The sequence below is a fragment of the Hemicordylus capensis genome, chromosome 13 (assembly GCF_027244095.1).
Source record: "Hemicordylus capensis ecotype Gifberg chromosome 13, rHemCap1.1.pri, whole genome shotgun sequence".
In the NCBI taxonomy this organism is placed as follows: Eukaryota; Metazoa; Chordata; class Lepidosauria; order Squamata; family Cordylidae; genus Hemicordylus; species Hemicordylus capensis.
In genome coordinates, this window is record NC_069669.1 from 22236464 (window position 1) to 22261552 (window position 25089).

General features: G+C 47.4%; 2 protein-coding genes across 2 annotated transcripts; one reads left to right on the forward strand and one right to left on the reverse strand.

The window, feature by feature from the left end:
* The first annotated feature begins 316 nt into the window (after positions 1-316).
* PDZD9 (PDZ domain containing 9) lies at positions 317-9491 on the forward strand. The gene is made up of 6 exons (XM_053276391.1): positions 317-609; positions 1707-1769; positions 2740-2916; positions 3725-3914; positions 6660-7454; positions 9331-9491. Exons 1-5 carry the CDS (start codon positions 411-413, stop codon positions 7189-7191), a joined length of 1161 nt encoding a protein of 386 aa, XP_053132366.1. The 5' UTR covers positions 317-410; the 3' UTR covers positions 7192-7454; positions 9331-9491.
* A 102-nt stretch (positions 9492-9593) lies between these two features.
* On the reverse strand, positions 9594-24097 carry LOC128336539 (cytochrome b-c1 complex subunit 2, mitochondrial). Its single transcript, XM_053276388.1, has 14 exons — positions 23874-24097; positions 23296-23391; positions 23033-23182; positions 20829-20893; positions 18681-18737; positions 17973-18097; positions 16586-16683; positions 15361-15418; positions 15159-15254; positions 14701-14900; positions 14188-14268; positions 13368-13444; positions 11772-11925; positions 9594-9845 (listed from the first exon to the last, which is right to left on the reverse strand). Exons 1-14 carry the CDS (start codon positions 23916-23918, stop codon positions 9762-9764), a joined length of 1386 nt encoding a protein of 461 aa, XP_053132363.1. The 5' UTR covers positions 23919-24097; the 3' UTR covers positions 9594-9761.
* Between the last annotated feature and the right edge of the window lie 992 nt (positions 24098-25089).

A 25089-nucleotide genomic window follows, 5' to 3' on the forward strand; every position in this document is an offset into this window, starting at 1 on the left:
TTCCCAAGACGACTGCTCCAATACAGTTTGGGAATCTCTGCAGCTGCTGTTACATTACAATCAACTCAGCGGGCAAACAGTCACGGACGACCTGCAAAGTGTGAAATTAGGTCCTTAGACTTCTTCAGGCATGAGCCCACCAATGGGAAGGGCACTTTCAGTAACAGCGGTGGACTCACTCACCTAGAAAGATACCATGCGTGCCAGGCCAGGTTCTAACCTTTTCCCATCATCAAAGGTTCCAAGAAGCCCGGAACTCGGCTCTGAGATTCTAAACCGTTACTCAGTGCGAAGTGTTCTATCTTCCCAGGAGACGATGAGCAGGTAGCCGCTGGCCACAAGAGACACCCACAAGGGCATTTCTCCATCTGTGTTTGGCTGCAAAGAGGACCTCTTGACGCTCTGTATCCATGGCCTACAGAAGGGAGTCAGTCAGAAGACCATCAGCTTCCAGAAGAGAGTCAGCCAGCCCACAGACATCTTTCCGAAGACCTCCGTCCAGGAGACAATCATCTTTCAGAAGAAAACCAACCAGAAGAGAGTCCTCTTCCAGAAGACAGTCAACCGGAAGTCAGCCATCATCTTCCAAGTCACCTTATGATTCATTTGGTAACTGCCTAACCAGACCTACTTTAAATTATATCTCAGTGTCATATTCCCACTCCCTTCACTGCATTATGGCCCAGAGATGTGGAAGGTTTCTTTTTATGCCATTGTCCTACACACAGAGCTTGATACATCAGAATTTTGCAGACCAACACTCTTTGTCCTCTTACCAAAGAGGTCTCTTTGTCCTCTTATCAAAATTACCAAAAGCATCATTTGGATTTCGATAGATGGCTACCTTGGGCAGGAGTCAGATACCTGCTCTTCTACTTCCACACGCCCTAGTGGGGCTTTGAGCTCATGTCCCTCACACAGCAGCTTCAAGGGAGACCCCTTTTGAAAACAAGAGGACTTTCTATAGCAGTTTGTAATGTTTTGATCCTGGCTCTTGTACACCTCTCCAGATGGAGATTTTTGTTAATATACTCCTGAACATCAGCTGTCTTGATATTTTGCTTATTATTTTCCTTATAACTCTGAACCAAGTGCTGCATGGAATATGTGGGGTGAGGGTGTGGGTGTGGGCAGTGTTCCCTTTAAGAGGGATTCCCAGATGTTGTTGACTACAACTCCCAACATCCCTAGTTGCAATAGCCTTTGCTTGGGGATTATGGGAGTTGTAGTCAATCACATCTGCGAATCCCTGTTAGAGGGAACACTAATTGGGAGCAGGTACTTCAGAATGGTTGGTTGGTTGATATCCTGCTCTATCCCATGGGCTCAGAGAGCCAGCGTGGTATAGTGGTTAGAGTGCTGGACTAGGACCGGGAAGGAGCAAGCTGGGTCGTAGGGCTTCTCCTCCTAGCTCATTCAGCAAATGTGTAGGTCTAGTCCTTTGGCCCAGCCACTACTTAGCGCACAATTGCTATGCTGGTCTTGGGCCAAAATAAACAAACAACAACAATAAAATTAGCGCACAATTGCCGACGATGCCTCCCGACTCTGGTTTTAACTGGCAGACAATCAGCCAACGAGAGCACACCCTGCTCCCGGATTAGGGTCGGAGGCTTCCCCTATCCTAACGATGACCGTATGAATGGCCCTTTTGATTAAGTGTTGGGTGAAATTCGGATAATTCTCCAAATTTTCTTCCTCTTCAGAAGAAGGAGCAACATCATACATTGACTCTGAAGATTATGATTCAGATAACGATGGGGATGAAGGTGAGTGTTGAAGGCTAATTGCAGCGAGTGGGAGTTGCCCCCATATGTGGAATGGGTCTGACCTTGAGCAACAGCCAGGGCGGAGGAAGAGCCAGACAAATCACCATCAGCAGCCACAGATGATGGTCCCCAACCCCAGTGGCAAGGATCAACTGGGCAATGAAAAGCTCCAGGCACCTCAGCCTGGATCCTCAGATATGGTCCTCCTGCACCAGACTCACCCAAGACGTTGGACCCAGACAAAGCAGAAATGTCTTGTCCTTCAGTGCTCACTCAACCTGGGGAACGGATTTGACAGAGGTAGCCAAGAGAAAGTGGCCTGCTTGCCTCCAGGCCGGCCTTTTAAGGATGCCGCCTCTACGACAGAAGGGACTGACCCGCCCATCTTGCCCTCCTGTGTGGTAACCAGTATTTCTACTGGTCAGTGACCATAACAAAGAGTTGATTCTGTTCTGGTAACATGAGTTGGTTGCGACCTCTGAAACCGGCAAACAGTGGTTGCTAAAAATTGAACTGGGTTCTGTTTCAGACTGGGCTTCCATGTCTGATGGAAGGAGGCAGCGGGATGGCCATACCTCAGGGGCAGAGCATCTGCTCTGTATGCAGAAGGACCCAGGTTCAATCCCTGGTATCTCCTCATAGGGCTGGGAAACCTTGGAGAGTCATTGCCAGGCAATGTGGACTGGGGTTCCCAACCAGTAGTACTACAGATGTTGCTGAACTACACTGCCCATCATCCCTAGTCACAATAAATTGTAGGTGGGGATGATGGGAGTTGTAGTTCAGCAGCATTTGGAGTTCACAGGTTGGGAACCCCTGGTGTAGACAATACTGAGTTAGATGGACCAAGGGTCTGACTCTGTATAAGGCATGTCTCTATGTCCCTAAGACCTCCGAGGTCCCTTTCAACTCCGAATTCCTAGGTTCTGCATTTACTGTTGAAGACTAGACCTTTTTCTTTCTCTCTTAGAGGACGAACCTTCAGAGATGGAAGAATCAGAACATACTTTGAGCACAACGGTGAAGACAAATATCCAAGTGGAAGAGGATGGCATAGGCTTCATACTCATTCAGAATGGGTTCTATCTCCAGATTTCGAGTCTGGTAGACAACAGTGCAGCAGCAAAAGATGGAAAACTCCAACAAGGTCAGGAGAAAAGGCCCTGGGATTAAAAAGACTGCAGCATTCTAAGGACCTTCTTTTCAACAGTCCACGAGCCCCTTCTCTATCCCTGATCCCAAATGACCAGGGTAAAATTGCAAGCATTTTTCATGGAGGAAAGGATTAGGGTCAGGGTAACAATGAACACATTGTTGTATGTACGCTCTCCACACAGAGTGATTTTGAGGACATTCCTGCCAATTCTCATTTCCACTCCCCTGACAAAACTGATAAATTTTTATAGTATTTTGTTGTGTTTGTAAAAGCCTTTAAAACACCATTGCAAATTGGGCTGCTGCAGGCCTGATGGTCAGGACAATAACTATGACAACACACTGAAAGCTGAAAGTATTCCAATGTTATTGCCTATTTTCCATCTGTGGGGTGGAGACCTTGTCAAGAATCCTAGCAAGCACTGGTCCCCCCAAGATGGTCCTGGCCACCAACGTTCCCTCTTAGGCATGCATGCGCATGCACACAAGTTTTTTAAAATGTCCGCTCAGTTAATTTTAGAGCCCTCTCAGGCTGAATCAGGAAGGCCCCCCTCTGAATGCACATGGTGCGCACACACTGCCTTAATACTGCCACCCAGAACAAAACTCATTCCGCACACAGATGAAAAATTAAGAGAGAGCACTGCTGACCACTTCAGCCAGCTCATGTACTATTACTAAAGAAAGGGCAACCAGCACACACAGCCGCCTACTAGGCATCTTCAGTTTAACATCATCTTTGCAAACAAATCTGATTGCCATACCTGTAAGCTAAGAGCTCTCTTTATTGCTTCTCCCAGGTGATGTCCTGTTGAAAATTGGACACGCCAATGTCTTAGGATGGACACTGCGAGAACTAAGGCAACTTTTGCACACAACTCCTGTAGGAACCGTTCTGCAAATCCAAGTTTATAGAGATTTTGTGATGTTACCAAGCCGGTGGGCACATGTGGTTGAACAGATTCCTGAAAAAAAGGGACCGGAGATATGGTAAGGAACTCATGTATTTCTAGATGGATTTCTGGGGAAAGTTCCTGAAAGGTGAAAAACATCAAATGTTAGGGGGCAGCGTAAAGACAGATAGTTAACGCCAATTACCTTGGTGGCTAAAAAAAAATGAAGCTAAAAGATGCCACTTTTTGCATACATGTGATTTTAACATTGGCCAATAGTATTTTTTCTTAGCCTAAACTCTACCTTCAAACCGAACTAACAAAAACAACAACAACTATTTATATACTACTTTTCAACAAAAGTTTCCAAATTACATAGAGAAATCATAAATGAATAAGATGGCTCCCTGTCCCCAAAGGGCTCTCAATCTAAAAAGAAACACAACATAGACAGTGTAGACACCAGCAACAGTCATTGGAGGTACTATGCTGGGGGTGGATAGGGCAAGTTTCTCTCCCCCTGCTAAATAAAGTGAACCACCACATTAAAAGGTGCCTCTTTGCCCAGTTAGCAGGGGTCTCCTCCCAGTTAGCAGGGGTCTGTTAATTAAGATATTTAATTGATATTTAAGCTATCCAGATAATTGCTCTCAGCTGGCTAATCCTGTGTTGTATTACCCAGCTTGGGTAGGAAAGCCGGGCACGTTCCTAATGTTCTGCTGGTCTTGTGGTCGCAAGCATGACTTGTCCCCTTAGCTAAGCAGGGTCCACCCTGGTTGCATATGAAAGGGAAACTAGAAGTGTGAGCACTGGAAGAGATTCCCCTCGGGATGGAGGTGCTCTGGGAAGAGCAGAAGGTTCCCAGTTCCCTCCATGGCAGCATCTCCAAAGGAGGGCTGAGAGAGACTCCTACCTTCAACCTTGGAGAAGCCACTGCCAGTCTGTGTAGACAATAGTGAGCTAGACAGACCAATGGTCTGACTCAGTCTATGGCAGCTTCCTATGTGCTTGCAAATATTGAGGCGGGGATGCTGGTCATGTGCCAGGCAGCAGCTAGGCAGGAGGACCAGCACACCCTACCTGGGTCCTGTCCTCGACTTTTGACCAAGGTGGGAGGAAAAGCAGCCCTACCCAGCTGCCGCCTTGCACACAATCCTCCTCCTCCTCCTCACCTCCTGCCTTGACGTTTGCAAGCACATGGCCGAAAATCAGGATGAGTCCAGCTCTCTTACCCAGGCTGGAAGCTTCTCTTACCCTGGTGGCAGACATGTGAATGAGCCTACCAGCTCCACATACCCTCCTCAAGGAAAGCTGCAGAGCTACCCAATCCCAACACTGGCCAGTTAGGAGGCTTATGCTGTCAAACGTCTATGAGAAGCCTTTGGTGCTAGTGCTGGAGTTCAGGTTGCTAGGACTGTCTTGTATTTCAGGGTTCACGATATGGCATGTTTATTGATTTGAAGGCAAGCTTGGGGCACCTAGTGATCAGGGAAGGTGGTTAAACTAAGAGATGTGGAAAATAAGCCAGTGTTTGCCTGAGATGGTGCACTCTTGAGATCTGATCCTTATAGATTATTTCCTGAATCAATGCCCTTCATTGTAAGGGCCGAGGGTGAGGGGGCAGTGGTACTCCCGCCCCCGCCGCCATGAATCCGAAGTGCAGCTCCCTAATTTTTTTACGGGGCCTGTGCAATGCTTTGGCTGAAGTGGAACAGCACAGTTCCCCCGGCAACACGTGAAAGGCACCATTCCCATCCTGCAGTGCTGCCCTTTGACTCCCTTAAGGGAAACAGAGACTATTGGTCCATGTCACCAATGCTCAGTATCTTAGGAGAGGAGAGCTGGTCTTGTGGTAGCAAGCATAACTTGTCCTGTTAGCTAAGCAGGGTCCACCCTGGTTGCGTATGAAAGGGAGACTAGAAGTGTGAGCACTGCAAGAGATTCCCCTCAGGGGATGGAGCCGCTCTGGGAAGAGCAAAAAGGTTCCAAGTTCCCTCCCTGGCTTCTCCAAGATAGGGCGGCTGAGAGAGATTCCTGCCTGCAACCTTAGAGAAGCTGCTGCCAGTCTGTGAAGACAATACTGAGCTAGATAGACCAATGGTCTGAGTCAGTATATGGCAGCTTCCTATGTTCCTATGTCTGCAATGACTGGCAGCAGCTCTCCAAGGTTTCGGGCAGGAGTTTTCCCTTAAGAGCTCTATGGAAAAGCCCTGGGAAGGGCTATGCCTCCCAGCGCTTGGTCCCAGCCTGGCAAGGTAGAGCCGGCCAATGTTCTGATGTACTCAGGATTTGGAGAAGCGGGGCCATAGCTCTGTGGCAGATCATCTGCTTTGCATGCATAAGGTCTCATGTCCAGTCCCTGGCCGGTAGGGCTAGGGAAGCCAGGGGCTGAACACAGGCATGCGCTGAGCGCTGGGAAGTGTAGCCCTCTCAGTGCTTGCCCACCGAGCGCTGAAGAGAAGGCTCCATCTCTCTTCAAGGGTCCTCTCAGCACCATTCGGTTTCCCTTTGCAGAAAGCAGTTCTTGTTATTAGCCCAAGTGGGCCCTGCTTGAAGAATAGTGACAATCACTGCACTTCACTGTACATTGTACAGAGCCAGCATGGGGTAGTGGTTAGAGGGCTGGACTAGGACCGGGGAGACCCGAGTTCAAATCCCCATTCAGCCATGAGACTTGCTGGGTGACTCTGGGCCAGTCACTTCTCTCTCAGCCTAACCTACTTCACAGGGTTGTTGTTGTGAGGAGAAACTTAAGTATGGAGTACACCGCTCTGGGCTCCTTGGAGGAAGAAGCGGGATATAAAATGTAAGTAATAATAATAATAATTATTATATATTTTAGCATATCAAGTGAGACCAGCGAAGAAGATTGGACAAGCAGCGAAGGCTCCGACGAGGGCGCTGTTGGAAATGCTGCGGTTACCGGGGGCAGCACCGCTGCTCCGGGGGATGGCGCTACCGTTCCTGGGAGTGACAGCCATTTGGTTTTTGGCGAGGAGGATGAGGACGACAGCGCTGGCCCCAAAGCTACGGTCACTGCTGCTACTCCTGGCAGAACTGTACACTCCAGTACAGTTGGCAGCAAATCCTTTGTTTTCGGCCCTCCTCATCAGCCCAAATGGATCTCCAAAGACTGGCACATCTTTGAAAGGAAAACTCACACTTTTACTGTAGGCCTGGATATTGGTTGTGACATTATGGTTCATGGTTGTGAGGACGAAGGTAATCATGGCATTTCAAGTGGTCATTCAAGATCTCCTTCGCCATACTGGACTGTGTCAAAGGATATCACCGAGTTGATGTCGACATCAACATCCTCCTCTGTCGTATCCGATGTGTTTTGGCTCGATACTTTAGCTTACGAAATGGAATAGGTAGGCAACTGGATCCAGTTTTATGCCTCCGGCAACTGACTCTCTGAGGTTGTATCCCGTTTGCTGGATTTTTACTCACAACCCCATCCCTCAACTGAAATACACATTCATCTGTTTGCCTGAAAACCTGGTTTTTGAAGCCAGGAAAGTTCCCTCTGTGGAGGAAAAAGGAAAAACTGAAGTCAGTCTCCATAGTAGCCAAGATAGCCGTCAAGCTGCAAGGCAGAGTGGCTGGAGCACTCAACTGTCCTCTGTTTTATCAGGTAAGTGATCATTTTACTTCAAGATTAATTATGCTGGATTAGGGAGAGATGCTAATCCGTGCCATTTATCATCTTAGTTACTGCAGGGAACAGGGAATTGTTTGGGGAATATAGGGAGCTGCCTCATAGAGTCAGACCATCTAGGTCCCTGGAGAACTGCTGCCAGTATAGTATTGTCTATATTGACTTGAGATAGCAGGGATTGAGCCTATGCCCTTTCGCAATCAAAGTGAAACCAGTGAGCTATGCTCCCCCAACCTCTAGCCACAAACCCCAACTTATGAAGCTTAGAAAAGCAAAGAATTCCAGGGATGGCACCCTTGTGGCTTTTTTGTGCAGCCAGTTCTCGTTCACACACCAAGAGTTTACCCTCCTTGGCAGAGATAGACCTGAATGTTGTGTTCAGTTTTCCCACTCCTGCTTTTTAGATTTTTGTAGAGAAACAAAAAACACTTGACCCTAAAAACTTTTAGAATGTGTAACCTATTAGGCTCTCAAAGCAGTTGGGCAGACAGAATTCATTTGTTCCATTAACATGTGATTCCTTTACATCATAGCCCCTTTGAAGAGCCTTCTAGAAAACTAAGACTGATTTTATTGTATACAAACAAATCTACTAGCAGCAGTGAAGACTATCATTCATCAAAAGCAATAGTGGGGAACTTGTTTTGGACTATGATGCCCATCATCCCTGGCCACAATGGCCAAAGGCCAGGGATGATAGGAGTTGTAGTCCAAAAGCAAGAGGTTGCCCAAGACTGACCAAAAGCTTGGGCAAAACAAAACAGGTGTTAATTACCATCTAAAAGTGAAAACAGAACATGCTAAATTAATATTTGGGAGAGAGTGTTCCACAGCTGAGATGGCACAGAGAAGGTTCTGTTCCCCAGTCGCCACCGGTCTGGCCTCCAAAGGCAAGGGTACCTGGAGCAGGGCCTTGGAAAGAGACCTTAACCAACCAACCCACACACACACGTAGGGGAAGGCAGTCCTTTACAGAGGCTCTAAGGGAGCAGGAGACGATTAAGGCTGGACAGGTCTCATTCCCTTTCCAAAGGCCTTCATGATCCATGGAGACACACTACAGGAATCCGACATTCCTAAAAATCACCCAGTGAACTCATACCTGGGGGAGGCTTTAGACCGGGTCTTATCTGGCCCCAATTTTCTATCTGCAGGGTCACACTGACAAGGGAACCAGTGTAGGAAGCAACAGCTGGAGAAAGGGCCTGCTTTCATCTCCTGCCTGTGGGCTCCCCAAAAGGGCTCTCTGGTGGGCCACTGGGGGAAACAGGATGCTGGGCTGGATGGGCTGCCTTGGGCCTGATCCAGCCGGGCTGTTCTAGTGTAGTGAGTGTTAGACTAGGACCAGGGAGACCAGACTTCAAATTCCGCTTCAGCCATGGAACTCACTAGCTGACTCTGGGCCAATCCCTTCTCTCTCAGACTAGCCCACCTCACAGGGGTGCTGTGAGGAGAAACATAACCATGTACACTGCTCTGGGCTCCTGGGAAGAAGAGCAGGATATAAATGTAAACACAATTTTTAAGGACAGAGACCTCCAAAACATAAGAATCGTCACCCAAGCCCTTTTGGCATACTGTTTACCTGAACCAAAGACACAGAGGCTGTTCTCACACTGAGCCTGGCTCAGGCTGCACATGAGCACCACCAGGATGGGGGCCGGACCTGAGCCTGGTGAGCCACTGCCTCGGTTGGCAGTGTGTGTTCACTGGGGCTTATGGGTCTGTGCTCCCAGCAACATGGGATCAGTCATCACAGGGCGGGGAGGAGAGTTTAACAAGCCTCCCCCTCCCTCTGCCCCTTTGTGTGAACAACCGGACTGAATTTAAGACAAACCCCTTAAAAATATAGGTTAAGTGCAGGCTATACTATATTTACCCAAAGGAAGAGGACTCTGGATTTAATACACTCCCCTGATTTCTACCATAACTTGGAAAAAACAAGCGTCTTGGATTCAGGTAAATACAGTACTTTTCTTCACATAAACAAACAGTTTTTCCTCCATAAACAAGAGGGTGGGTTGCATTATGTAGGGAGCTTGAGGGTTCTGCTTCTTGGAGGAGGTACCAGTGAAAATGTTTCATGTGTATGAGAAGAGACACTAAAAGACGCTGGAAGTTCTGCAAGAGTAGGAGCTCTGCACTTTATTCAGTCTGTCTATCGAGATGATAACCTCTAGATCCAGAGCATTAGGAACCCACAACAGGCAGAAGGAGCGTAGCCACCAACACAACAGCCTCAGAGCCGAGTCCAGTTTGAAGCCAAGCTCCACATTTTACTTCCTACAACTCATCCACAAAAGGGGTATTTCCCAGGTCCCCGCTGGCAGCCATTGACTTCTTTCCACTGACAAACTTCTTCGCAGCCTGAAAAATATGCAGAAGATGACTGTGGATAAGTTGCTGGGATAGCAAGATAGATGTGCTTCATAATTTCAGCTTAAGTTTTCCAAATACTCAAAGTAGAATGAGTGCTTTTGGGGGGAACAAGTCTAGATTTGACAGAGAAGAGAGATGCAAACATTTTAAAGAACCTTAAGTATTTTTTGTGTATTACTAAGATAGACTTGCTCTGTGTATAGGAGGGGCAAATACAAAGACTATGGTTCCTTAGCTCAAAACTAGGGCAATTCCGAGGGTAACAGAATCAGGTGTGTTATTATTTCTATCCTATAGCCATAAGGACAGCATTTTTAAAAAATTGTTTTTATATTGTTTTTGGAACTGTGTTTAAAATGGTGTGTGTTTTTAGGTCTTTTAAAATTTATTGTACACCACTCAGAGCCTTTGGATGGGGTGGTTTATAATAAATGTAATAAATAGATTTTTTAAAAGCAAAATTTCAAGTTGATATTCTATCTCCTACAATAAGGCCATATTTATTTTTTAACCAAAATTTTAATTATAATCTATGAAATATGCAAAGTATGTCTGTAGAAGAATCAGGAATTTCTAGAAATTCTGATTCTGTTACCAACAAGTTTTGCACAATTCATACACTATAGTATTCAAGGGTTTAGTAAAAATAAAATATAACCTTATAGTAGGAAATGTTCTCTTGCCAGTTGGTATATAGAAGATAAACTTGAAAATTTGCTTATGGCTACGGTCATTGAAAAAGTGGTATCGTGCCCAATTCCATTACCCTTTTGAACTAAAGAACCACAGTCTTCCGATTTGGCTTGTTCCACAAAATACTGAAGGCTATTTAAAACATTTGCATCCCTCCTTGCTATCAACTCTAGACTTCCAAGGCAACTAGCAACAATAAATGTTACAATAAAGATAACCAAACAAGAACAACCCAGAAGCCAAGAACAGCAAACCATGTTCCCTCTATCCCCCCCCGCCCCCCCCCCCCCACACACAATCTGTGTGTAGAATGAGTTTTGTTCTGGGCAGCAGTATCAAGGCAGTGTGTTTGCATATGAATGCAGAATGCGGCCTTCCTATTCAACTTGAGTGGGATCTAAAATTGACTGAGCAGACAAAAAAAAAACTTGTGCATGCACACACATGTACATGCCTTTGAGGGAACACTGGCAAACACTCCAGCCCCAAGAGTAGGATACCAGTTAAATGTTGTCAAAAGCATGGGAAAACACACACTTTTCTTTCGTGCCCAGCAACGCAGGCACTTGACCTGTATGAGCTAGGAAGGCCATTCGAAAGTCCGAAAGAAGCAGATCCATCTATTTTAGCAGTACCATAAAATGCACTCCTACATTTGAGGAACATAGATAGCTGCTTTATACAGAGTCAGTCAGCTCAGTATTGTCTACACTGACAGGCAGCAGCTCTCCAAGGTTTCAGGCAGGAGTCTCTCCCAACCCTACTGAGAGATGCTGCCAGGGAGTGAACCTTCTACATGCAGATGCTACAGCCTTGTCTCCAACAATTTACAGCAACACAGGAAGATGCCTTCTACCGAGTCAGACGCTTGCTCCGTCTAGCTCAGTATTGTTTGCACTGAGTGGCAGTCAATCCTCAAGGTTTCAGGAAAGCATTTCCCCCAGTCTAACTGGATTTGCCAGGGACTGAACCCGAGACCCCGGGCATACAAATCAGATACAGAGATAGGGCTCCATCCCCTAAGGAGAATATCTTACTGCGCTTATATGTAGTCACACAACCAAATACAAACCAAGGCAGACCTCAAGGGGGACAATTCACACTCACTATTACAGGACTGGCTCTCCTGCCCTGACTTTGTTTTCTAAACAAAATGCAATTCTGCTTAAGAGAGTTGCCGATGGCCTGTTACACTATGCAACCCACGGGGACATGACTCACATTAACAATGTCAGCAGTAGCCACAGAATCTATTTCTTCAACCACAGCAGTTGGCGATGTGTATTGCCCCAATGCCAGTGCCTGAGAGCCAAGATCGTCGAGTAAGCCCTCTGAAGACTCAACTGCCATCAAGAAAGTTGCCTTCAGCTGGTTTCTGACAAGAGTAGAGAGGAAAGGTGGTGAGTAGATCAACCTGCTCATGTGATGCAAGAACTATAAGTAAAGCCTGCTATAACCAACATACCTGGCATGCAAATGCAATCCTCTTCCAATGGAAAGTATGAGGATCTCTGTCAGCTAGAGTAAAACTAACCCCATGGAATGGACAATGGAAGACTGTAGTTGGCACAACTGAAATCCAGGTAGGAGGAGGGTGCCCAGCCAGGGTAGCAGAGCCAGGCGGGTTCCTGACTGGCTATCATGTGGATTCAGAGATCAGGGTAGGGGGAGGAGGGAGAGTGGTCAGGTGGGACGTGGGTCAGACAGATCTGATTCTCTCCCCAGCATTTTACCAAGGGTGGGGGGAAAGCTGTCCCACCCAGCTCCCTCCTCCTACCTTGACTGGGAGCATGTCTGGCTGGCACTCCTCTGACCCGGATTTTCATCATGTGTTAGCCGACATCCGGGCTAAATTATTCATGAGTAGTTCCACTGAATTTGAACTACTCATGCATAGATGTCCGCCAATGAGAATGAAGTGCAGGATGCATATGGTATTAGCTATCTCCTTTTAACGTAATTTTAATGTATATTTTTTAATTCAGCCAAACTGCAGAAAGCTGGTTCCTTTAAAATGGCCACCAGTAATACTGTAGGAAGACCATGCTCCAAGACTGGCAATGTGAAGGAAGTCAAGGGAAGACCCAGATTCACATATATGTTGGAGTGAAGTCCAAATGTCTGTAAACTGATTATAATCATGTATTGTATTCAATCATGTAATATTGTAGTAGATTAGCAGCTCATCTAAGAGTAAAGAGATTTTGGATACATACAAGTGTTCCATTGTTTTCCTTCAAAAATATTTCCAAGCGATTACTGGTAAGTACACACTGAATACTCCAAGAGCATCAGACCTGTTCTAGATTCAACAGGTTTTCCATTCAAGGGCAACTTGAATGTAATCGGGAATAGCAAAGTTACTGCAGAAAACTGTTTCAATACACACAACGGGTTACTTTAATCCTTCCCCAATATCAGGAATGTTTGCCAAAGAGAGAAAAACAGGGAAGACCAGAATACGTCTGGACTACCAGCAAGTCATAAGTGCTGTTCTCACAACCACCCCTCGGGGAGGAGGCGACTCCCACCCTGGCTTGGGAGCTGGGCACGCTGCTCCCAACTGGTGATAAGGTCAGAGGCAGGGAGCTTGGCCATGTGTCAAGGCCCAGCGGGCTCTGTCCAGCTTCCATCCCCAGCTCCGGAGCAAGGAAAACTCTTACCCAGCTGGGGCTCCACACACAAGCCCCCCACCTCCAACTTTGTTTTATGTTCACATTCAAGTATCAGGAGTGTGCAAATGTGTGAACCACCCTATAATCTTTTTCAGTTGAGTAGCTTGGGCAGGATTTTAAGGTGGCGGCGGCGGCCACTTACTTGGCTCTCTTGACTTCTTCCTCAGTTATCCCACCCTGGGCAACGGCCTTCACTTGGTTCAAAGTAGCCTTGATTACCTAGAATAAAAAATAACCAGACATTTCTCTTCTTGTTGCAGTAACCAAAATCCACCCCACCCACTAATCTACTTATTTTGCAAGGATATCTAATATTTTAATAAATCCTGCGGAGGTCAGTGGAGGCTTGCTCCCAAATAACTTCTCATTTGAGAGCCAGCAATATTAAAAGTCAACCCCAATATCTCTTGCAGAACAAAGTGCTGTAAAACCCACTTAAAGATGGGCAGGAACGGAGTTTGCGGAAGAGACCCCCACAACTGTAGAGCCAACAAAAGGGTCCTGTCTCTGGTACCTGCCAACAGGACCAGAGTTAATCTGTGAAGCCGATTTTAAGGCTCCCTTAGATTCAAGAGGGCATAGGTGTTCCTGAAGAGATTGCTACTACGAATATATCGTATCCCGTTTTCAACACCAGTTCTCAAAGCAAACATGAAGGTAGACATCAGCCATAACCACTGGGGTGAGCGCACTGTGCTGGGGTTCGATAGGGACAGCTGCTCTCCCCCTGCTGAAACGGGAGAGAAGCACCACTTTTAAAAGGTGCCTCTGATCAGTCAGCAGGGGTATTACTAAAAGCCTGTTTTGTTAACAAGTCTTCCCATAAAGCAAAACACTTCCTGCAGAAACAAGACCGCTTCTTTTCTAAATCATAGCAAACCATTTAATTCTCATCTAAACTTACTGAGTGAATATATTTCCTGCTACTTGCTTGACTAGAGTACATCCGAGGATCAGCTTACCTCTCCAGCAGCTGAAGCCTGGGATACAGTATAAATGCCAAAGAGTCCAGAATCAGCGTAATTGACATTAAATGCAGCCGCCTGCACAAGAAGGACGGAGGGATTTTTTGTTAGCATATTCCAACACCACACAGGGTTCTGTTTTCCATTTCTAAGAGCAGATTTTTGCTGCTTTTGCTTGCTGCAGATCAGGGGTAGGTAATGTTGGCTTGCCAGCTGTTTCTGAACTACAACTCCCATTACGTCCAGTCACAATTCATTGTGGCTGGGGATGATGGGAGATAATAGTTCAGAAACAGCTGGAGAGCCAAGGGGGCCTAGCCCTGCTGTAGGCCCCGATTCGGACTTCCGGGCAGAAGCTAAGAGGACAGCAGCTCCCTGAGCAATGGCCAGAGCGCCATTTGTGCCCAGGAATTGTGCCACATGTTTGTCAAGAGCTCAGAGACCCCTGCCCTTCCCAAGACAGAAGGGCTTTTTGTTAGGGTCCTTGTTGACAGCAGGCCGAGTACTTACATCAAAAGGCAAGGGAGAGGCCTTCGCAGCACCCTGGATGAGCTTACTGGTAACGCTGCTTCCTCTTTTAATAAGTGGACCAGCTCCCAGGACATGCTGGAGGATGCTCAGGGCATTGGCTTCGGCACTTCCCATGGCAGCGCCTTCTGCTACCACAGCAGCATGGACCAGGCTGTGGCCATTTTGTTCTCGGACTTCACCTAACAAAAGGCAAGAAGTCAGGACCAAGTGCAGCAGCCAGCCTTATGAGGAAGCACACAAGTTCAGAACCTTCAACGTCCATCCTAGGAACTCCAGGGTTCTCTGGGGCAGCTGGAAAGCCAAGACGGTGGGCCGTGTTGCCTGTAAGAGGGACTCCTAGGTGCAGACGGCAACTCCGGTCATCCTCACACACCCCCCCAATTCAGCAACATTGCTATGCAGTATCAAGCAAGACCATTCAAAGAGAGCAGATTTACCTCCACGATACTTGGCCTTCTCACCAGCCGAGCCAGACCCGCTTCGGATATTTAGGAACTGCTCCCCAACTTGTTTTAGGTCTGAGTGACTGACACCTGTAAGGCAGGGTCTGCGTTACAACAACCCGGATTTTATGACAAGGAGTGTTGTTTTTTAAAAACTATAATATAATATGTCCATGAGGCACAGAAGTTTACGTACCTAACCCCACCAGAGCCATTCTTGCACTTGTGAAGTTGTTCTGAACAAACTGGTGCAGCTGTGGTGAAAGAGGGACATTTTCCATTTCTGCCAGATAACTAAGCTGGCTCAAGCATGCAGGTGGTTCGTGCTAGCATTCGTACCACTGCCCAATATTTTCAGAAGAAGATGCAATGGCCAAGTTAGTGTTAGGACCGTGTCCCAAGTCTCTGATTTCATTCACTAATGCCAAGTTGCACCCAAATGTGCAAAACCACGGCTTGCACTTGCCCTGCAGCCAGCATCAAATCTTGGTTTGACAGCCTGATTTGCAGGACAAGCACCCAACAGGATAGTACACATGTTCATAGTGACCTCATCACACAGGTGTCCATTTCACATGCATGGCAGCCTACAAAGTGGCCACCGCAACTACACAAAGGCTTGGAACAGGCCGAAAACCACCCAAACTGGGCCATCATGATACTGGGGAGGCCAGCGGGGAGAGGGGGAACCTACGGACACACACACGCACCGTGGCCACAGGAGCATCCCAGGAGGCAGTGAGTTTGTTAAAAAAAAATTTACACCCTCAAACCGGCCCGAATTTGAACCTAACTGGGAGATGTTCAGGAGTGCACAAAACTGAACATGCCCAGTCCGGTTCAGACGCGAACCGAGTGAACTGGTTTTGTGCACGCCCCTAATTCACAGCCCCCGAAATAGAATAAGTGGCTTCTCCTACCCCAATTATGATCATGTGGATTACACTGAAGGTTTTCATTTTATCTGCTTAGTTAAGCACCAGAAGGATTTTTGATAAAACCCTTCATGATCTCGATTGCAAAATCAAGAAGTAGGGGAGGCCATCTGAGCATGTAGAGGGAGGGGGAAAGCATGAGAGCCCAAGGAATGGTTTAGCCATGAACCTTGAACTGGCCCTCTGCCAACAGTGGGCACCTTAAAGCACAGCTAGCGCTTCCGTGTGGCTGAAGACGGCAGGGTAAAAGCAACAGCAGCAAGCTGTTGACCACCACCCATCTCCTCATTGAGAAATCCCTGATCAGATTTCCAAGACACCCCACGATTGCCTAAAAGATTAACCTGAGCTCATTTAGAGGAAGGGCTGGAGAGGAAACGTAGCCAATAAAAAGATGTTTCTGAGCCCTTCTTCACTGGCTGCCCTCCCGCCATGCCTCAGAAAAACCGCTATCACCACAATAGAAAGTGCCCTGAAGACTCCTACCTGTTCTGATGTAAGGTTCCCAACCATGTAGTCAGGGCAGTATAAGGAATTGGAAAGGGCATTCCGATAAGCTGCTGCATGCAAATTCTCAAGAAGAGCTGCAAAAGGAGCAATGGAAACACCCTTACTCCTAAGTAGGAATTGCTACCCAGGCTGTGGTCTGCAGAAACACGATCCTCATTGTCACAAGGCACTTTCAACACCCATGTAAGGAGCTCTGTCCTGACTCACCCAGAGTTCCACATGCATACTGGATCCATTGGAAAACAGCCTAAGTGGTAACTTGGCTCTAACCAATAAGAAGAATTGTTTGCTAGGCTGAGGATCAAAGCGCTATAGTTAGATCTAAACTTTCATGTGGACCCACGGATTTTAAGGGTATGTAATTCCTTTGAACAGACCACTATATTTATGAAAAGTGCTTTGAGGAGCATAGAAAGCTGCCTTATACCGAGTCAGACCCCTGCTCCAGACTAGAAGTGTGAGCACTGCAAGATATTCCCCTCAGGGGATGGAGGCTGGAGCAGCCGCTCTGGGAAGAGCATCAGAAGGTTCCAAGTTCCCTCTCTGGCAGCATCTCCAAGTCAGGGCTGAGAGAGATTCCTGCCTGCAACCTTGGAGAAGCTGCTGCCAGTCTGGGTAGACAATACTGAGCAAGATAGACCAATGGTCTGACTCAGTATATGGCAGCTTCCTATGTTCCAGCTCTATTGACTAGCAGTGCCTTTTCCAAGGTTCCAGGCCGGAGTCTTCGGGAGATGCCAGCAGGCTCGGACTGGGTTACTGGGCAGCAGCACAAATTTCCCGGTTCATTCCTCTCCTGTGCGCCCTGTCGCCGTCGGAGTGACGGCAGGCGCCTGCGACCACGGAGAAGGGAGAAACGCTCACACTCAGATGGCGACAGGGCACGCAGGAGAGGGACGCACCGGGAAATTCGTAATGCTGCCCAGTAACCCAGTCCGAGCCTGGATGCCAGGGACTGAATCTGGGGCCTTCTGCCTACAGAGCAGATGCTCTACCACGGAGCTATGGCCCCACCCCAAAGGTGGCACGCATGGGTCTCCTATCCAGGCACTGGCCACAACAAGACCTGCTAAGCTTCAGCCAGGTGGCTGGATTGTGTGCCCTTAGACCATGCTCTGGGACTTTTGAAACTCAGCTTGTCATAAAAGTCTGCTGTTCAAGACAAGTCAGTCCAACCCTGCTGATGAGATTTTTGATCACACAGCATTAATAATCTAAGAGCAGTTTCACCTGCAGAAGAGGAACTTTAAAGACTTATCTGCCTCATCATCATGGAAAGGCTGTCAAGATATCCAATCACAGAGCAACCAATTTTTTTTAGAGCATGTTCCCCCAGTAGTTTGAGTGACTAGAGGCCACTTACCAACTTGAGGGTTGAGAAATGCAATTGCCTTGTCAATACTTAAACGTGGCTGAAGATCTTCGACTTCCCAGCGCCTGAATTCTGGAGCCGTAGTGACGTTTATTAAATACTCCATTACAGTATCGCTTGCACACAAAGCAAGGAAAAAATATATTAGGAATGGTTCACAGAACAGAAGCTCCCATAAATGTAAGACAAGCCAAGGACAGAATATTGTTAACATGAGGAAGAACTCACCCTCTTAAGATATGGTGACCAGAACTGCATGCAGCCCTCCAAATGTGGTCGCACCATAGTTTTGTATAAGGGCATTATAATATTAGCAAGTTTTATTTTCAAACCCCTTCCTAATGATTCCAAGCATGGAATTGGCCTTTTTCACAGCTGCTGCACATTGTAGAGTCACTGTATGTCCGATTGTACAGACATCTGTACCACTTATACAGGGACAGCTGCCTGCAGACATCCCCATGACTACAGCAGCCTGGAAAAGGGCAGTATACCCAAGTCAACAGTCACATAAGAAAATACATGCTGCTTGTTTTCAATGAAGTGCTCCACCAGTAAGTTATTCATCACACCAAATCAAGACCAACTGTAGATTTAAAGGCAGAAGAAGCCATTGGGGGATGGTTTTCTGCAGCTTTATCAACAGGACCACTTACAGAAGGAGTTGGACACTGATATGCTACACAGCTATCAACTTACATATAGTCACGCAGACATTCAACAGAATAAACCACGTTTTCTCTGGTAGAAGTCACACTAGAGATGAACAAAAGAGAAGGCTGTGTGAGGTTACTGGATGGTAGCCTGTTCCTCTCTTGACATCCTATTGATGGGATGCCCACTTTGTTAGTTTCCCATCGCTAATCAAAATATCTCCTATAGGAAAGGTTAGCATTCACACAGAGTCTTAAAAGGGGCTCGCCTCTAGTAATTACTGACACTGCTTTTCTATCCTATATTTATTTAAAATATTTCTATACCGCCCAAAACTTGCGTCTCTGGGCAGTATTACCGTATAATGGGTATTACTGCATAAATATACAGTGTTCACTGTAGGTGACTATTTGCAGATGCGTTGCTCTTCATTACACAGCAGTGCCAAGGAACAAAGCACTTTATCAAAACAGATAAGTATGAATGTCTTAGCCCTCGGTAGAAGAAGAACAGAGCTGTCTCCCTGCCTTCTATAAGCTTAGAGACACAGGAAGCTGCCTTCGGAGTCAGACCCTGGGCCCATCTAGCTCAGTTCTGTCTACTGACTGGCAGCGGCTCTCCAAGGTTGCAGGCAGGAGTCTCAGTTCCCAGCCCCACCTGGACATGCTGCCAGGAAGGAAACTTGGAACCTTCTGGATGCAAAGCAGATGTTCTACCACTGAGCTGCAGCTGCATCCCAGTTATAGTTCGGCTGCGTTCTGTAAGGAAATACAGAATGTGCATCAACATTTCAACAGCAATGGCATGTTTAACAGCACAGTGACAGGCCTCCACCATGCCATGTAACAGGCAAAGGGATCTGGCCCTCCAGTGGGGACTTGTAGTAACCTGAAACAGACTCCTCGCATTATAGTTCAGAGAAGGGAAGAAACAGAGAGGAGAGCTGGTCTTGTGGTAGCAAGCATGACTTGTCCCCTTAGCTAAGCAGGGTCCACCCTGGTTCTATTTGAATGAGAGACTACATGTGAGCACTGTAAGGTATTCCCCTTAGGGGATGGAGCTGCTCTGGGAAGAGCAGAAGGTTCCAAGTCCCCTCCCCGGCAGCATCTCCAATACAGGGCTGAGAGAGACTCCTGCCTCTTGCCTGCAACCTTGGAGAAGCCGCTGCCAGTCTGTGTAGACAATACTGAACTAGATGGACCAAGTGTCTGACTCAGTATATGGTAGCTTCTTATGTTCCCAATAGCTGGGGTCTCTGCTGCTGTTTCTTGCCTTCTTCAAATTCTACAGCAAATGACAGAAAACTCCATCTTTCTTCCAAAACCTCTACAGCTTCCAGAAGGATCAAAAGAAGTTGAGCTCTGTCTCACTTGTGTGGAGATTTGGAGGCAATAAGTAGAAAGCACACTTTCCCCAAAACTCTCTCATACCCAATGACTGGGGGGCATTGGGTTGGCAGTGAGGACAAAGACCCTAGATTATAGGACAACCAGCACATATTAAAATATACCCTATTGTATGCAAAATTCATGCATAACTCCTTCAGTGTGCAATTCTTAGCACACTTACCCCAAAGCATGTTCCACTTATTAAACCAAAAGAATTTGCTTCCAAATGTGCATTTAGCACTGACTGAGGTACAGGTCTTTGATCTAAACTGAAATTCAAGGTAACTAGGCAATAGTTATGTCTCGCCCCCTTTCCAAAAGTGGTGGAAAAGCTACTAAAAGTTAACCAACCTACTCTAATGAACACTTGGTTTGATAAGATACGATTTTTACTGAGTGAATTCAATATCAAGAGGGAGTTTGAATGAGTGACCCGTTTACTGAATTAAACACTGGCATTTGGGTGTGCTGTATTCTTCTTGGTGAGGGATTTCCCTAACGCCACAATCCAGCTGAAGGCAGGAATGGGAGGTCAGGGAATCTGAAATCTTACACACAGCTCTGCTCAAGCATTACCCCCCCCCCCCCGTGCAATAGGTGCAAAGATTTCTAATTTGATACCTTTTTGATACCTAATTTGATAATTTAACATTTTATAGACGTGCATGAGAAACCCAGCATAAAATCAGAAGTGATAAAAACTCAGTTATAAAGAAAAAAGTACAACTCAGCAGGATAATAAAGATGTTTAAAGTGAGTCTCTCTCAGCATTAAGACCCTGGCAAAAGAGAAAAAAGCTCCAGACCTTAGGCTCCCTCCAACAGCTTCAATGCCGCGAGTGATCTTGAAAGCAGAAGCTCCTTTTGTAGTCTAGAGAAAAGCACACTTTCAGTAAATGCAAAGCAGCATGCATAAGTCCATAAAGTAGTACACCTTTGATTACAATGCATGGTCATTATTATTATTAATTGCATTTCCTGAGTTTCTATTCTGCCCAACAAAAAGATCTCTCTAGGCAGCCATCTCCTTCTAATGAGGATTTCCAGATGTTGACCTCAACTCCCAGAATCCTCAGCTGCAATGGCCTTTGGCTGAAGATTATGGGAGTTATAGTCAACAACATCTGGGAATCCTTGTTACAAGGAACATTGCTAGGCAGTTTACAGAAACTGGACGCCACCACACTCACAGTAAAGTGTGCGATATGATGCCCCTGTATGTTAAGTTTTGCTGCCCCAACTGGGGGTAGCCAATAAAGCAGAAAGGGATGGGAGAAGAGTGCGTGGGGCAATGACAACACAACACACGTTCACGAGGCAGTAGTGGTGGATGAAGACCTGGGGCTTTGGGGAGTAGTCATGTGGCTCCCACAACGTCCATTTCCAACCTAAGAATTACTGGGCAGCATCCAGACCAAGTTGGGCATGACTAAGTCCCAATGAAACTAACAGTAGAGAATGCAAGCAGAGCAGACTGAATGGGATACTGTGGAGAAACAGGTAGGCGGGGAAGGCAAGTTGTATGAAATAGCCCAATCCTGACCACTTGGTTTAAATCCTTCCCAAATCCCTTTCCCTCCCAGCCCAGCCGTCACTCTGGCTCAGTTCAGGCATCACACCTGGCATTGCACTGACAGCTTAGAATCCAAATCAAGAGTTGAAAACAAACTATTGGGCAGTTCACACAACGCTTAGAAGGGTAAGATGAGCCTACTATCCTACTTTGGGAGCTGTGCACATCCCTGTTTTCTGCTTGTGTGCAAATAAAAAACAAGGTTGGAGGCTCAGTACTCAGTTGTGGAATGAAGTAGAAGAAAGAGCCCTGCTAACTTCTCAAAGGAGAAGCTAGGTCTGCTAGGGCTGGGAATCTCCTAGGGCTGGATTGCTGGCTGGCAGCGTTTGTGTCTTTGCAAGCCTGAGTGGGGGATTACTTCATTCCAGGTGAGGGCCCCAGCTTGTGGGAGGCCCCACATTCCTGAGCTGAGTCAGTTTGACTGCTGGTGTTGAATACAAGGCTGGGACCAGAGGAGATTTGCTCCCAGGAGCTTCCCTAACAGGAGTTTAGTGGGAGATTGGCGGGAAAAGCTGTGGCGAGACACACAAGGCAAGAATAAGGTGAGTACTACCCAACCTTTGTAATTTTCTTGGAGGACAAAACTAAAAACCATTAATTAGCTGACAACTGTACCTAGAACCTAGCTTCAAACCCCATATACTTTAAATACCCAATAAAACTAGTTATGAAGGTAGAATACCAGCAGGGGAGGGGCTGCTTCCCAATGTATTGCAAACTGGATGCTGGACTAGTTGGGCCTCCTTGGGCGTGATCCAGCAGGGCTGTTCTTATATTCATACCCAGTTGACACTTGACAGACAATCGCTGTTCGAGTCTGACCTTGTTTTTTTACTCACACAAAGCAAAAAAAGGAACACACACACAGCTCCTAAATCAGTGTTGATTTAACCTACCCTTTTAACCATGGTGCAAACTGTCTTTGTGCTTGGAAGCTTCTCTCTTCCACCCTGCTTCAGACATTGATAAGTTAACCTTTGTCTCACACGCTTCAGTCTTTGGAAGTGGAGTGACAGCCATCACTGTGGTTCAATTCAGACGTCTCAACACATCACAGTTAGCACAAACCATTGTTTGCAAGCCCACTTCAAAACAGAGCTTCCTACTTCAATTTTCCACCTCATTCAAACTATGAGTGGTCACCTCAGACATCATGCTCCACCATAGCTGAGCTTCCTTTATCCATGGTTTGACACGTCTGGACTGAGTCTCAATGAAATTTTTTCTCCTCAAAAAGGGCAACCAGAAACACACCCTTTTTGATTTCTCACACAACCGCATGAGTGCTGGGATTCTCTAACCAAGGCACTGGACTTTACGCTTACATAGCCTAGAACCTAAAAAGTTCATTTTTATACTACCAGCCCTAAACAACCCAAACATGATTTTGCTTTCTTAACCTAGGCTCAAGCAATTAAGTAAGAGATGAAAACCCACCAGGTTGGATGCGAGGCGGAGCAGATGAGCAGTTCCCAAATTGGCCGTGGTCTCATACCTGCTGCCTGCTTTGATAAACACACCGATTCTTGAAGTTGGGGAATAGTTTTCCAGCGAGGCAATCACTAGGCCATTGGGCAGCTTTGCAATCTGTATTCAGGAGATGAGACAGCGGTCCTGGTTATCCTGCAACACTCTAGACTGTGAACTACTCCCATCATGCGCATCGCTAGAATGCAGACCGACTTCCATTTCAGACTGACCTCAAGGTCCTGCGGGTGCAGCTGTATTTTCCTTCTCTCGGCGGCTGCTGAGGAGCCTCCAGCTTTAGGTGCAGTTTTGAGAGAATAAAACCTCTTCTAACAAGAGAACACAAACTGCAAGTTAGAGCTAGACACGTTTGAGCCCATCCTTCGGTTCCACACACAGGTCATCACCAGTGGGGCCACTCAAAGCGGCTCACACGAAAACACCAACACAACATCACTAAGGAGGCCCCTGGCTGGAGGGAGGCGGAGGGCCTGCTCCTGCTCCTGCTCCCCGAAGCGACCTGCCGGGCCGCGAGTCTGCAGGGCGGGGCGGGGTGACCTTCAGCCTCCTCCCGGCCTCTCCAACCGCCCGGCTAGGACGGAGGCAGACAGACGCCGCCACCCCCGAAGGCCCGGCAGGCGGACGGGCGAGGAGAGGCGCTCGGAGCGGGGAGGCCCTCCCCGCCATTCCTCGCTCCCGTTGCAGCGAGACCGCAGCCAAGGTCGATTGGTCGGTCCGTCCTTCAGTCCGGCCGCCTTCGCTGCGTCCCCCACCGCGCGTGGCCCCCCACTCTCCGCCGCCCTCCCCTCACCGAGAGGCGGCAGCAGCGCGCTGCCAGCGGGACGACGGGCCTCATCTCCGCAGACCCCGGGACGGGAGAAAATCAAGGTGGCGGCGGCGGCGAAGGAGAACTCGGCCTTCCCAGCGTGCACCGCGCGCCTCCCCGTTCCCTAGCAGCGGACCATAGAGACGAAGAGACGCTTCTCCTTGGAAGGGCGGGCTACCTAGGACTCCCCCCGCCCCACCCGCCAGCGTCCCACTTCGACAGCTCAGCAGCTCCCGTGACGCACATCCGGTGTAGCAACACTGCACTTTGATAGGGGTTGTGTGGGCAGGAAGCAGAAGGGCGCTTCATAGGACCCTACTGAGCCTGCTCCAAGGCCTTTATTAGGTAGATGCACAGGAAAGGAGGCGTTTGTTAAGTAAGAAGAGATGTTACTATGCCTGAGGTTCTGTTAGCAGTGGAAAAAGTCCTCCTGCGGCCAGGATATCATTATGAGCAGCGCTCTAGGCTTCGGCATCTCTGTGATGAAAACTCGGCCTACAGCAGCCCTGCTCCATTTAGGCCCCCTCGCTGGTTTTGAACTGCAACTCCCATAATCCTCAGCCGCAGTGGGCAATAGCCAGGGATTATGGGAATTGCAGGCCGCCAACACCGGCAGGAGGGATGAAGTTGAGCAGCCCTGGCCGACAGGCTTTGCGCTGGACGTTAGAGAGGAAACGAATCCCGTTCCATAGCGGAAAGGCTGTGCGTGGTCCGCGACTATGCGTCACTATAGTGTATTCCCCCATCTCCCGTGTTTATGTCACTGGGAACACGGAGGGATGATGGTCAGTCATTGCCCTGCAGCAGGAGGATAGACAACCTGAAGTACTCCAGTTGCTTTTTGGACTACTACAACCCCCCTCATCTCCAGCCACAATGGTCAGTAGTCAGAGAGGATGGCAAGTCTCTCCCGTTCAGCCTCAGCTGCAATCTGGGGCGGAGGGAATAGTGCTACTGATCTACTCTGCAAGGCTGTTGTAAGCATTGCTGCAGCAGGGTAAGACATACCAAGTGCATGCCAAAAGTGTCTCAATGACCTATTCATTTGTTTATGTATTAAACACTTCTTATAGACCGCTGCCTCCAAAGACTAGGCGGTGAACAACAATACCAATAACAAAATAATAAATAAATAAATAAATAAATAAATAATAATAATAATAATATAACCTGGCAGTGGCTCAAAACAGGCAATTGAAGA